Source organism: Onychostoma macrolepis, chromosome 24 (genome assembly GCF_012432095.1).
Source record: "Onychostoma macrolepis isolate SWU-2019 chromosome 24, ASM1243209v1, whole genome shotgun sequence".
In the NCBI taxonomy this organism is placed as follows: domain Eukaryota; kingdom Metazoa; phylum Chordata; class Actinopteri; order Cypriniformes; family Cyprinidae; genus Onychostoma; species Onychostoma macrolepis.
Genome location: NC_081178.1, coordinates 4,740,886 through 4,755,481, shown reverse-complemented (window position 1 = coordinate 4,755,481; position 14,596 = coordinate 4,740,886). Strand labels below are relative to the sequence as shown.

Genomic DNA, 14,596 nt, shown 5'->3' with positions numbered 1-14,596 from the left:
ATCAAACCATTGATTTTTAACTTTTTAACTAACAGATATTGTAATTAATGATTGCATTATAATTTACAAAAGTAATGTTTGTCCTGGAGTTTTATTCATTTATTCATTCTTTCACTCAATTTCATTTAGTTGTCAGGCTGATATTATAATGTGCATTTTTTTTTTTTTTAAATCAACTGAATTGGATCTAAAATACAGGCATTTTCACTACACTGTAAAAAGTGAAAGTTGACTTAACTTAAAAAAATTTAGGAAACCCGTTGCCTTAAAATTGTTAAGTACATAATAAAAAAAAAAAAAGTTAGGTTAACTTGACAATTCAATTCTTTTTTTTAATTATCATTTACTTAAAAATTTTAAGGCAACGGGTTTCCTAAATTTTTTAAAGTTTAGTCAACTTATCACTTTTTACAGTGTAGTGATCTCAGAATTTGTGATTCGTGTATTTTTTTGCTAACACTTTACTAAAACGTTATTTATGCAAACGAAGTGGACATTAACTAATATGAACTAACAATGAACAGTAGTTTTAAAGGATCTGTTAATCTTGTTGAATGTTTCAAATTATTTCTGCATATAGGCCTACTGATTCATTTTAACATTAAAAAGTTACATACATTAATGCATTATGAAGATCAGCTATAATGCAGTAGGCTAAATTAAGATAAACCAGAATTAACGCATGCTATAAAAATGTTTAGTTCTGTTAACATTAATATGTTAACGTATAGAGCCTTGTTGTGTTGCCAATGGGATTTATGTGCACATTAATATTTTATTCAGTGGATAAAGTCAGGCAGTCCTGTCATACACTTTCCTGTACAGCAGGTGGCAGCGGAGCCCCAGACAGCGCATGCGCGTCCAAACGGAGACGAAGAAGAAATGTTTGTGTACATGTGACCCTCCATGTGATAGGAAATTAATGTAGAAATAAAGTAACGCCTCATATGTTCATTTATAAACGCGGCACCAAAAAAAAAAAAAATAGTTAGTGATTTGATTGATAATAAATTAACATACTTTACAACTGAACTTCAGGTCTCTTTGTTTATGACTACATAATGATTAAGACGCTGTCATATGCTGTCTTAGACTTTGAACCCAAAGCCCATCCAATAAACTCCTCTAAAAGCTTGAAATAAGCATAAAAGTAAGATTTGACAGTCAGAAGGTCTCTTAATACCTTTAGCAAACGTTCACCATGCCACCCATGAAGAACAGCAGCGTGAAAAGGTAAAACATGAACAGACATATCCATGTATGTAGAGATTATTGTAATAGAAAGCAAAAATGCAGCTGTTTTTTTGTCTAGATGACATTTTGAACCCTATATTTTAACTAAACTATTAAACTACTGTCACTAATTGTTGTCACCAAAGTTGTGTGGATGTGTTTTTCCCCAAGACCAAAGCTAGACTGGAGGTTTGTCCAAAGATTGAGCAGAATTCTGAAGATCCTTTTCCCATCCTGGTCAAACCAGAGTGTCCGAATGTTCATGACGCTTCTTGGAGTCACGCTTTCAGGTATTAAACTTTTAACATCTGGACTTGTTTTGTCTTCTGTGTTTGTTCAATGTTTTGCTTTCATTTCAGTTCAGCTTGTGATTTATCAAGTGGGTCTTATTCCAAGTCAGTTCTACGAGGTTCTGTCTGAGAAGAACTATGGGAAGTTCAAAAATCTGGTGCTGTTTGCGGTTATGCTCATTCTGATTAATTCAACGGTGAGTTTGGCTATAGTTTTCTGAAAGTCGCTTTGGGTAACAGCATCTGCTAACTACTTGCTGTACTCAGTAGTAACCCTATTATGTTAAAAATCTGGGTACAATTTTTATAGTGGAGGTCAAAACGATGAAATATCTGGGTCAAATTGACTCGCAAACATCATAATCGTAATAGAACTTTTGTAATCACATACATCAACCAGTATTTCCAACAACTCAAAAATTTAAATGGGTTAAATTGATGAGCAACATAACAGGGCTGGAAGGGATATATTAAACTTGTAATAGAGTTACTATATATAGCTTTGATAAATGTGTCAGCTAAATACTCATAATAAATCACTATTCCGCAATAAATCTGTTCCTCAGCTGAAGAGTCTGGACCAGTACATCTCCAGTCTGCTGTATGTCAGCTGGAGAAAGTCTTTGACTGAAGAACTCCATAGCACATACTTCAAGGGACGTGTTTACTACACCCTCAACGTACTGTGCAAAGACATCGACAACCCGTAATGTAGTCACACAACATTCATTTATGTAGTTACATTTGATTACTTAAAAAAACCTGATTAAATCTGCTCTGTTAATGGTTTATTTTGTGTTTGTGTCACATCCAGAGACCAGCGCATCAGTCAGGACGTAGAGAGGTTATGTAAGCAGATGAGCACTATGGCGAGTCGACTTCTCATTTCGCCGTTCACTGTGACCTACTACACCTATCAGTGCTTCAACAGGTCAGAGAGATGCTGCGTGTGTTTATTTGTGTTTGTAATCACAGAATCGAAACATTTGAATCATTCTATGCAATTAATGCCAGTGAAAATTTCTTGCATCTTTTTGTCCAACTAGTTTTTTGGTAGAATGACTTATCTTATGAAAGTTTTTCTTACCTTTTCGGTGCTGCAGTGCTGGCTGGATTGGATTTGTAAGCATCTTTGGCTACTTTGTGGTTGGAACCATCATCAACAAGATCTTGATAGGACCCATCGTGTCCATGCTGGTTGAGCAAGAAAAGTTGGAGGGAGATTTTAGGTAGGCCTATACAAAACGAGAAATGTATATTACATTCAGAGATGCTGAAGCAAACGTCACATGTTTATGGCTGCTGTTGCTATTATTTTTCGGATGAATGCAGCTCTGTTTCAGCAGTTAACTTCTGCTTTCCATGTCCTTCCAGGTTTAAACACATGCAAATTAGAGTGAACGCCGAATCTGCCGCTTTCTACAGGTTAGTATGCACTTTCAGATTTGAGTTTTTATCTAATCACAGAGCAGGAGATCATTTGTTGTGTTTTTGTTCAGGGCAGGTAAGGTGGAACACATGCGGACCGACAGAAGGCTGCAGATGCTCTTATCCACTCAGAGAAACTTGATGAACAAAGAGCTATGGCTTTACAGTAAGGAATCCTGAATTAAATTGGCATTCTGAAGATATATACAATTTTAGTGAAATAAAGTGTGCAATACTCCTCACTATTGTTACTGAAAATATACAGTGCGAGAGGAGAAAGCATCATTTCATGCATCTAAAGTTGGCATTAAACAAGTTGCGATTTTTCTTCCCTATTATGACGAATATCTGAGTAAAACAGCATCTCGAACATGAAAAAAACACTGCAGTATTTCATAAATAATAAGAATTGTCAATTTTGATTTCATGGTGACTTTGACTTTAAATGTGTCAGTTTGCAGGTATTAAGCTGCTTTTTCAACTTCGTATGAAATAATACAGTCCTTCTCTTCTGTTCACTACAAATGCATATTGTTTTGCTTCTTTTCATTTCAGTTGGAGTAAACACCTTTGACTACCTGGGCAGTATCCTCAGCTATGTAGTGATCGCGATCCCCATCTTTGCTGGAGAGTACGACGGCCTGACACCTGGAGAACTGAGTGCTCTTGTCAGTAAGGTGAGTTACTTCAAACTCTATTTAATGTGGTGGACTTTAAGACCAACACAAGTGCTTCTGCTCTGAGTGAGTATCTGTTGTACTCAAGATGTTAATCACATGTCTCTTTCAGAACGCTTTCGTCTGCATCTACCTGATAAACTGCTTCACCCAGCTCATAGATCTCTCAACCACATTGTCTGATGTTGCTGGATACACGCACCGGTGAGGTGCTCTAAGACTGCTTAAAAGCACATATTTTATTGTGCATCAGTGTTATTATTATTGTTTGTTGGTTATTCTAAAAATAGTCTGCTTTCTCTTTCTTTTGGTTCCAGGATTGGAGAACTGCGGGAAGTGATGGCAGACATTGCCGAGAAACAGTGTGACCAGGATCAGTACAATCCACTTTCAAAGGATGAAGCTTACAGGTAATTCAAAACTAATTGAAATGAATTTCGGATGCAAGTACCAACAATATTGGTTCACATTATATCAAGACTCGAACTCAAGATCTAATATAGATCTAAAAGAGTTTCTGGTAGTCCTGAATACACAGTAGTGTAGTTTTAGTATCAATGATATACTATTTTAGGTTTATTTTTATACATTCTCTTTCTATTTTAATTTTAGTTAAAGTTTTAGTAACTTTGTTGTGCTTTTTTGTAATTTTTATCTTTGTTTTTTTTAATTTAGTTTGTTATTTTAGTAATTGAAATTTAACTGAAAATGGGAAATTGTTGCATTAGCAACTTGCGGAAATAAAATAAGTTTAAGGGTTTTATACATATATTATTTTACCTCAGTTAATGTTTATTTCAAGTAATTTTTATTTTTTAATGCTTTTAGATAATGGTAAAGATTGACATGGTAAAGCTTTTTTTATTACGATTATCATTGTTGGTAATATTTGTAACAATAATCTCTATCAGTGATCGGGAGCTTCACAGTGTCCCAGCAGACACGGCGTTTGTGCTGGATCGTCTCTCCTATAAATCACCCTTCTCAGAAGAGCTGCTTGTGAAGGATCTGACCCTTAAGATCAGTCAAGGAATGCACATGCTCGTGGTAGGAAACACGGGAACAGGGAAGACCTCCCTGCTCCGGGTCCTCAACGACTTGTGGGAACCATGCAATGGTAAGCTTCAGAGATGACAGACAATAAAATGATCAGATGCAGAGCAAACATATTGCTTTCCTGTTGCTCAGGTTCTGTGGAGATGACCACATGTTTTGGACCGAGGGGTGTGCTTTTCCTGCCCCAGAAAGCATATCTTACTGATGGCACTCTCAGAGAGCAGGTGAGAAAAGAGGAAACTATTTGTCACGAATTATGCACTACTCTACATATAATAAAGTTTCATTAGTAAAAACTAATTTCTATTATTGTGAACAAAAACTGTACATATGTTTATACACTCTAATTCGCTGGTTTTCCCTTTAGGTTATCTATCCATTAAAGGATATATATCCTTCCTCAGGTACAGATTAACCTAATTAAAAAAACTCTGATATGCATTATTTAAATAACATATTAATACAGTTCAAATATAGTGTAACTAATAACTGTAGTGCAACTGTCTATGCAATGTGTTACAAAAATAAACTTGACTTTTTTTGCCAATGCAAACTTGCAAAAATGTCAAGATCTTGAAAACGTGCCAATTAAACAACACACTTCTGGTGGTGTAAACATAGATTATGATGACTTTTCACACTTTTAACTAATATAAATTCTTCTTTTAGGGTCTATAGATGATGAACGAATGCTAAAATACCTGGAACTTGTTGGTTTGGTAAGACTTAACTGATACTGTAATGTCTACTATTATTGATTTTAAAATATGGTTGCTCTGAATGTTTTGTAAGCAGCATGTCTTTGTGTATTTTGTATGTTAGTCGAATCTTCTGACCAGAATAGGAGGACTGGATACAAAAGTAGACTGGAACTGGTGAGAAATGAGTATTAATATCTAGAGATAAAAATGTGGATTTTTTAAGAACATAAAAAAATGGAATGCCCTTGTTTTTCACAGGTATGATGTTTTATCGCCAGGAGAAATGCAGAGGCTTTGTTTTGCTAGACTGTTTTACCTGCAGCCCAAATATGCAGGTCAGTTCCTGCATAGTTTCATTAAATTTCCAGTAGCTTTAATTAATATAATCAGTCAGATGATCCCATTCATGTCCTGTGTCATGAGCAAGACATGCGGTTTGTTTCAGTGCTGGATGAGGCCACTAGCGCTCTGACGGAGGAGGCCGAGGGTCAGCTCTATAAGGCCTGTAAACAGCTGGGAATGACCCTCATCAGTCTGGGTCACCGTAGCACTCTGGAAAAGGTGATGATCTATGACCTTTTCACATTCACTAAAACAACATGGCAAACATTATTGTATGGCCTGTCCTTAGAATTCTTTTTCTGTGTTCTTTAAACAGCATCATGATATCATGCTGCGACTGTGCGGAGGTGGCCAATGGGAGCTCACCAAACTCAAAGAGGCGTGAACCTTCAAACTTACCCACTATAATGAGAAAATATTGGTCCGTTTTGTGGTTTTTGGGTGCATTTCAGTCTTGAGACTCTGGAGAAATCTTGTTTACTTGACAGTATTCTGCAATTTACTGAAGTTCTTGATACACTAATAATGCAGTGTGAGTCTTTTTGCTACTGTTTGTCTCAATGTACTTTACATATAGCAATATATGTTTTATTATGCAAGTATATGCTGCTTCATTCAACCTTTATTGGTTGTTTCTTGCCAAATGGATGTGCACAAAAAAGGGATTTTTATAATGAAGGACATTTAAAGAGTATTTCAAGAATAATTTTGTATAAAGTGCCTATAGAACATATTTCAAATATATATTTGATAAATATTAAATATTTTATTAACATGGCTGATATTAAACTATTAATGTCCAAGCAAATGTCAAAATGGTCTTTTTGGTCATAGGTGGTCATAGAAACTTTTTATGGAAAGATGTTTACTCTAGTGTTTGGCTGAAAATTATTCTGGAGGGAAAATTTAGATTTATGTAATTTCTCTGCCTGACCAGTAGAGGGCCAACACTTTCCAGCCACAGAGCTGAATCACAATTCAAGTCCATTAATAATTTTGTATGAGTTTAATTAAGCTCAGAATTAAAATAACTTATTCTCTATTCCTAATACATACTCTATTAATGAATTTGAGCAATAAATACTTTTAAATAAATACTTTTTGCATGCATTACTGCATTATTTTAAATGTATTTGAGAAAAAGACAAAAGTATTTAGCACATCTATCAGAAAAGGTGTGATCGGTCTGGAGGAAGTACAGTAGGTATTAAAAAAATGTACAGCCCAACATCCCACTATATCTCCCTGCTAGAATACAGTATATTTAGCTCCAAGTTAAAATTAGCAAACTTTCTCACTTTATATGTTTAGAAACAACTTGACCTGATCTGTATTTTGTATTTATAGTATTCTGTATATATATGGCATACATATACTACCTCTGGCCACAGTGAACTCTATGTATCTCAAAGAGTTAGCGGTGTATCTGCAGTTTATCTGTTGCCATGCAGGGAACACTTTTATAGTAATTAAGAGTTTAAATAGAACTAGTTCTTAAAAACATAACCAGACATTTATGTTTTATGCATTGCAGTACAAGCACTGAGCATTTGTGTTACATTAAAACCAGGCAGGATTGTGAAAGTTGCACATTTGGAAACTACAGCAGCATAGAGCTGAGCTCAAAATTATCCCTCCCACCAAAGAGTTCGACTGATCCCACTGCTTGAGTTTCAGACGGTTTTAAATGTGAGCCTGGCCGGTCTGCTGCTGTCAATCAACAGGCACACTGGAACAGATAACGGGAAAGACCCGCTAGTCATTCAGGAAAATATGAGACAATCAGGAGGGGAATAACTAAACCATCACAAGGGTATCTGAGGGAGTTTAATTTTAGTGAAATGATTTCAGATTAATAAGAATTCAAATATATTTATTACTGTACTAAGGTGCATTGAATCTTAAAATTTAAACCAACTGCTTAAAGTCACACTGTAATTTGCAGGACTGTTCAAATATAAAGTTCATAAAAGGATGTTAATGCAACAAACCCAAACCTATATCAGTATTTTGAAACACGTATTAACAGCATATACAGTAGCTATGTTTTTCTTTGTCTATGTTTGTTTCTAAATGTAAAAAAATTATAATAATAGGCAATACAATTTGATTTGTCATATTTAATGTAATGCAATGTAATTTATAATCATCCTTGTGACTATTGCACTATAGTCAGACTGCAACAGTGATACCTTGAGTCCATAGAATGTAATAACAATAATGTGCAATTTGTTTCTGCATTAAGTAAATAAAGCAATAGCTTTGTAGAAACTTCCTAAACTGCTAAAACGGTTTGCCATACAGATGTGCAGTTCAATAACTGTTACTTCACCTCAGTCCGACATTTGCTCCGGTAAGTGACGGATCTATTTTCAACGGGAGGTTGGACCGATACAGGAGCGTCACACAGAGAGCAAAGACACTGGGGGATAAAACACACTGTCCTCCCCCTCTACAGTCCACGGAATTTACCTGTTTTCACGAGGATATCTTCACATGCCAATATCGGATATTTATGAACATCTGCACCGGTTTATAACAGTAGCTTGAGGGGAAAAAGGTAAGAGGCGATTTTTTATTTAATCGTTATAAAATTCTAAAACGTGAAACTAAATATCTGGGAATACTTTTCTCTCGCCTTTTCAATGTTTCTATGTTATTACATATGTCGCAAATTCAACAAGTTTGAATTGATTACGTTACTTTATTATTTTGGTGCTCGGTTTAAATTTGAAGGTTGTTTTTAATTATGAAAACGATTTCTTTTCTTTTCTCGCAAGGAGAGATCCACGCAGGCGAAAACGTCTGCTGCTCTTTGAAACGAAATTTATAAGTTTAGAAAAATGCCATTGACAAAAACATATATATCACACAGCAGGTCAAATTTCTTCTACAAATGGACATAGTGCAGACGGAGCCCGACAGCTGAGGTTATTTTTGGGACAGGCAGCTCAGGGGAGTGAGGTGTTAGAGATGGCAAATGTCATGCTTTTCAAAGACCAGTGTCCTTTTGTTTAACTTTGTTGCACTAGAATTCTACCTCATTAAACCTACCTCAGTAAAACTGACTTTCTGTGGTGAGATTTCACTAGATCATCCACTGTTCTGTTGAAAATAGTGAAGCAAGTTGATGACCTCTTAATTTTACAAAAATGTAGGTCAATATGATTATTGTTTCTAGATACAAGGCTTCCTAGGTTATTTTACATTGGTCATTCCATGTAAAGTTCTGTCAAAAGTGGACAATGTTATTCTTTTTACAATGTTTTGTGGCTTCTAGTGCATGTCCATTTGCTCTCATTTATATACTATTATCCCCCTAAACAATGACAATATAACTTTTAGTCAGTTTACATTCACAGTTGTTCTCTTTTTGGAAAATGGACAAAATATATCAATGGCTTGTCCTGCTCTTCAAAGATATTTTTCCAGATTTTTTTTTTTTTTTTTTAAGTTTTATTTTATTGCATGCATGGAAAGTGTAGCAGTTTGACAGTAATTCATTATATCATATCAGCTTGCTTGCTACATAGAAAAAGATGAATTCTCAAACATGGCAAAATTGTTTTAATGCTTTGTTTATACCTTTGACTCTTTAAACCAGCTAGCATTTAGAGATGCTTGGAGTGGGCATCTCTAAAAGTGGGCATCTCTCATTTCTCAAAATGTCTATTTCAGGATCTTCTTGACATGGTTATTTGTCATTACCAGACCCTCTTTATTCAAACCGACTTACAGTATAAGAAGTTGAAAAGCAGCTTTTTCAGAAACGTCCTTGAGATTAGTTGCAAGGTTTAATGGTGACAAGATGCAAATATATAAAGCTTTTATATAATCCAAGTTCTTATGTTTCTCCTCTATGCACTGACCACAACTTTAACTTTTATTAAAGTGTGTTGTTTCATCTCTACAGAAAGCAAGAATGGATCAGAATCTATTTGGTGGGGCTCCACGCTTCCTAACTCGACCCAAGGCCTTTTCGCTGTGTGTGGGACGAGATGCCTCCCTCAGCTGCACTATTGTGGGAAACCCTGTTCCTGTGGTCACCTGGGAGAAAGAAAAGATACTTCTTTCTGCAGGTGGACGCTTCAAGAAAGTTGAAGATGGTGACGTTTACCGACTTACCATCTACGATCTAACTCTTGAAGACAGCGGTCAGTACATGTGTCGTGCCAAGAACAGTGTCGGAGAGGCATATGCAGCTGTGACCCTGAAGGTGGGACTGCCGGAAACTGTGATTGATCGGGCCCCAGTGTTTACAGTAAAGCCTGTCTCCACCCGTGTGGGTCTAGGGGGTGATGTTACCTTCTATTGTCGGGTGGCAGCCCATCCAGCACCCAACTTTGACTGGGAAAAAGATGGTCGCTACCTGGGTGAGACCAACCGCATCAGGATAACCTCGGAAAATGACTCCAGCTCCTTGAGGATCCAGAGTGTTAGGAGCTTGGACAGTGGTACCTACACCTGCCGTGCGCAGAACTCCATTGGCCGTGCTCAGGCCGCTGCTGCTCTGGTGGTCGACCTTCAAGATACACGTCTCCTAAATGCAGACAAAAGCACATCCCTCCTCTCACACATGCAGAAGCGGAAAGAAGAAATGCGGAAGGACATCTCCTTATACCGTACCATGGAAAGTTCCTCAGCCATGCATACAACTTCATCTTCCATGATCACAGAGGAACTTGGAAGCCTGGGACTCCCCTATGATCAGGAGCAGAGGGTTTCGGCCTTAACTAGCATGTTGCCCAAAGGTGTGTTTACCCGCACCTGTATGGTGACCGAGGGTAAACATGCAAAGCTTAGCTGTTTCGTCACAGGCCATCCCAAACCTCAGATCATCTGGAGGAAGGATGGGGCGAACATCAGTGAGGGCCGCAGACATGTTATGTATGAGGACCAGGCGGAGAATTTCATCCTCAAGGTGCTCTACTGCAAACAGAGTGATAATGGGCTGTACACCTGCAATGCATCCAACTTGGCTGGACAAACCTATAGTGCTGTGCTAGTGATTGTCAAAGGTAAGATTAACTTTATGCACACTAATTGATCCATCTGCTGTCAGAATGAGTATGTACATTCAGTTTACACTTGGATAAATGCAGATATTATTGCTAATGTGGGGTGGAAAAACTTTAATGTTTTAAACCCATGTAATGTTTGAAGCTTGCGAATTTACACTGAGTAGTCCTTTTTGGGAGAAGTAAGTTTTCATTTGTGGCTTGAACAACCAGATCCATTTATACTTAGCTGAGTCATGTCTTGTATATGTCTCCTCCTGAGATGGTTTGAGTTTTTGGATTGCTATGTCTTGGGGGTGTTGTTTACACTTGGTCTTTTCCAAAAGATATAGCCAACCAGTAAACAAAAGTGACCAGATCTTTAAAAAAAAAAAAAACTTTCTGCAATCATAAAGAAAGTTTACTATTAAAACTACAAGTACAGTGGTTTATAAATCGTGTATCAGTCAGAGAATATCATAATTTTATTGAGGCTGGCACATAAGATTACTACGTAAGTCAGCACAATAATGACCATGTTAAAATACGGTTGGCCCTAATAAATCAACCTTTAAATTGAAATTTTATCAACTAATGACAGTCATCTTTGCTTTCCAGCTCGGCTCTGCTTAGCAAAGTGCTTGCAAGTGTTCAAAGAAGGTGTAGCATTACACCTATTTTCTGCTAGTGATGATTAGTTCACAGTTGTTGTGATAGCTAGCTGCAAACTCACTTCTGACGCCGTTATGTGGGTGACTTTCCAAGTGACGTCTTCAGAATTGCAGCATTAGTCTATATCCTAATTATTTGTTAACTAAGCCGTTGAAATAATGATCTTCACAGATGTATACATTTTGTATTTATACAGAGTTCTAATTTTAGCCAGAAGTGTAGCAATAATGTTTTGCTACCTTGTTCCTGTGTCTTAATCGTGACACTTATGCCACAGGCACCAAAGAGAAAGGTCACAGAAACTTAGCCGAATACCAGTCCAACGTTGCAGTGCAAAGTGCAGTGGCGTCCATGTGAAGGGATTAGGAGTGTGAAGTTCATGACATTTAAGGCTGTTTTTTGTAAACATGTTCAGATTTCAAATGATTGACTTCTAGCTGGTAAAGTTGAGCCAAAGGCATACTGTACTTTAAGTCTGGATACAAGCAGATTAAACCTCGTATAATGTAAGAAATGCATTTATTTTATTTGATGGTCAGCTTTTTTTCTTGCCTTATATGCTGTTATTTTTTTAAGGATGTTTCCCCCTTAAATGGACCCAATATACATACAGTAGATTTAACAGACGGGTCCTTTTGTGGTACACGTTTAAGTCCACTTATATTGTGAACACCACAAAGGTTGTAACTTGCAGCTGGTTTCCCTTCTGGTTCACTTTAACTGAACTGGCTTAAGTTTATCTGAGGTATACTATATGCGAAACCATCCTATTTATTTATCATTTGTGACCCTGGACCACAAAACCAGTCATAAGGGTAAATTTTTTGCAAGTGAGATTTATAAATAAGCATTCCATTGATGTATGGTTTGTTAGGATCGGACAATATTTGGCTGAGTTACAACTATTTGAATATCTGGAATCAGAGGGTGCAAAAAAAAAAAACAATTTTGTTGAGAAAATCGCCATTAAAGTTGTCCAAAATAAAGTCCTTAGCAATGCATTTTATTAATCAAAAATTAAGTTTTGATATATTTACGGAAGGAAATTTACTAAATATCTTCATGGAACATGATTGTTACTTATTATCCTAATGATTTTTGGCATAAAAAAAATATATATATAATTTGACCCATACAATGTATTGTTGGCTATTGCTTACAAATATATCCTTGCGACTTATGACTGGTTTTGTGGTCCAAGGTCACATTTATCATTTGCCCAATCAATATGAAACCAAATTGTAGGACACTGCCAGATCATGACTGCCAGCTAAAACGAAATTGTCTTCTGTATGCTCACTAACATGTATCCTTGCCAGAGCCAAAGATTCCATTCAAAAAGAAGCTGCAGGATGTCGAGGTGAAGGAAAAGGAAACAGCAACTCTGCTGTGTGAGGTGCCAGTGCTGAACACAAAGGCCAGCTGGTTTATGGAGGAGACTCGTCTGGAGGAAAATGCCAAGTACCGCATGGATGTGGAAGGGACCCTGCGCCGCCTCACTATTCACAATGTCACCACCAATGATGATGCCGTGTACATCTGTGAGATGAAGGAAGGCAGCCGCACTGTGGCCGAACTTACAGTGCTGGGTAAAAGCTCTGAGAGGAAGTTGTGATAGTGATGTGAAGTGATGATGAATAACCTGGTGCAACACAAAAGATATTCTTCATGTGGTTTTTCTCTGCACTTTCAGGCAACATCACTAAAAAGCTGCCGAGGAGGACAGTGGTGCCGGTTAGTGATACCGTGATCTTCTGTGTGGAACTGGAGAAACCAGTAGATGATGCATACTGGACCAGGAATGGGGAGAGGCTGAAAGAGGACTCCCGAATTATTATCGCCCGCATTAACAGACAGTACACACTGACCATTCGCGAATGTACTGCAGAGGACTCGGGTGAGGTGGCCTTCATCGCCCATGACTGCAAGACATCCACCCGCTTCTCTGTCACAGGTGAATGCATTTGTAAATCAGACCACAACCTTTCCACAAGGTGATGATTTGAAAATGTTATACTGTATGTACCACAGTAATCACGTCAAATCGAACGACACCACAGCTACTATGTGGTGACTGTACTAGTGCGTTTCAACAGTAAACATAATTGCTTTTGACATTTAGACAGATTCCATTTCTTTAACCTGATTAACAATATTATAAAATTTGACCTCAGCACCAAGGAAACATCCCCCAGATCCCCCAGTTGAGCCAGTGGTGCGGAGCAAGACAGATTCATCGATCACACTGTGCTGGTCTCCACCAGACAGTGATCGGCCTGTGCCCATCACTGGCTATTTTCTTGAGCGCAGGAAGGTGGGAGCCCAAACCTGGGTTAAAGTCACTAGTACATCTGTGTCTAGCACTGAATACACCGTCAGTGAGATTTCAGAAGATGCAAGCTATCAGTTCCGCATCTCAGCGGTCAATGATTTTGGTCAGAGTGCCTACTTGGAGGTTCCTGGAACGTTTTATCTTGGTGAGAAAGATTTTTTTGTTGTTGTTGTTGTGGACAGTCTTCATATTTAAATGAAAATAAACCGTTTTAAATCAGTGTATTCCAGTGAATATATTTAAGTTTATTTGTTCAGAGCCCACAGCATCAGTGAAGACAGGCCTGTTGAACTGCAGTGCACATGTAGGTGAAGAAGCAACCTTCACTGTTGAGCTCTCAGCAGTATGTTCCGGCTCCTGGACCATAAATGACAGAATGATCCGCAGTGGATCTGAGTATCTGATCACACGCTCAAAGACCACACATACACTGGTCATCAGGGAGGTGTCCATGGAACTAAATGGAGCACAGGTCAAGTTTGTGGGTGGCGGATCTCAGAGTGTTTCCACGCTTGGTGTGAAAGGTAAGAAAGGAAACGTTTCTGAAAACTTAAACGGAATAGCTTCAAGAACATTCCTGATATTTTGTATTGATCTTCTCTAGCCGCACACGCACGTTTCACCAATAAGTCTTCTCAGGTGGAGGTGTTTACTTTCAGCATGCACTCTTCTGCTCAGATGTTCACAGAAGTGTCCAATTCAAGCATCCAGGTGACATGCACTTTTTTGTCAAAAAAATAAAAAAATCCACAATAAATACATTAAGTATTTTAAGTTTGTTATGCTTTCTCCTGTCCCAGGTTAAATTGTCTCGTTCAACCAACTTTGAGATGCATTGCCCAAAGGGACAAATATCCAAATATCTGCT

At 37.6% G+C, this 14,596-nt stretch overlaps 3 protein-coding genes across 6 annotated transcripts in view; 2 read left to right on the top strand and 1 right to left on the bottom strand.

Annotated features, from left to right (window-relative positions):
• The window catches only part of dtna (dystrobrevin, alpha), a 145,926-nt gene that overhangs the window by 88,657 nt on the left and 42,673 nt on the right, over nucleotides 1-14,596 (bottom strand). For all 4 annotated transcript variants that reach the window (XR_009269017.1, XM_058764921.1, XM_058764922.1 and 1 more), the window contains exon 3: nucleotides 2,611-2,758. Coding sequence is in view for 3 of the 4 variants with exons in the window: in XM_058764921.1 (XP_058620904.1) it covers nucleotides 2,611-2,758 (148 nt within the window). In the remaining variant the exon portion in view is untranslated. The remainder of the gene's footprint in view (nucleotides 1-2,610; nucleotides 2,759-14,596) is intronic.
• Nucleotides 738-2,650, top strand: abcd4 (ATP-binding cassette, sub-family D (ALD), member 4). Its single transcript, XM_058765002.1, has 5 exons — nucleotides 738-1,233; nucleotides 1,405-1,720; nucleotides 2,090-2,234; nucleotides 2,338-2,454; nucleotides 2,627-2,650. The coding sequence occupies exons 1-3, from the start codon at nucleotides 1,202-1,204 to the stop codon at nucleotides 2,231-2,233; spliced, it is 492 nt and encodes a 163-aa protein (XP_058620985.1). The 5' UTR covers nucleotides 738-1,201; the 3' UTR covers nucleotide 2,234; nucleotides 2,338-2,454; nucleotides 2,627-2,650.
• The window catches only part of obscnb (obscurin, cytoskeletal calmodulin and titin-interacting RhoGEF b), a 57,662-nt gene continuing 51,119 nt past the window's right edge, over nucleotides 8,054-14,596 (top strand). The window contains 7 exon segments of the mRNA XM_058764906.1: nucleotides 8,054-8,287; nucleotides 9,641-10,745; nucleotides 12,716-12,985; nucleotides 13,090-13,350; nucleotides 13,571-13,873; nucleotides 13,986-14,252; nucleotides 14,333-14,439. Of these exon segments, the coding sequence (XP_058620889.1) occupies nucleotides 9,650-10,745; nucleotides 12,716-12,985; nucleotides 13,090-13,350; nucleotides 13,571-13,873; nucleotides 13,986-14,252; nucleotides 14,333-14,439 (2,304 nt within the window). The 5' untranslated portion in view covers nucleotides 8,054-8,287; nucleotides 9,641-9,649.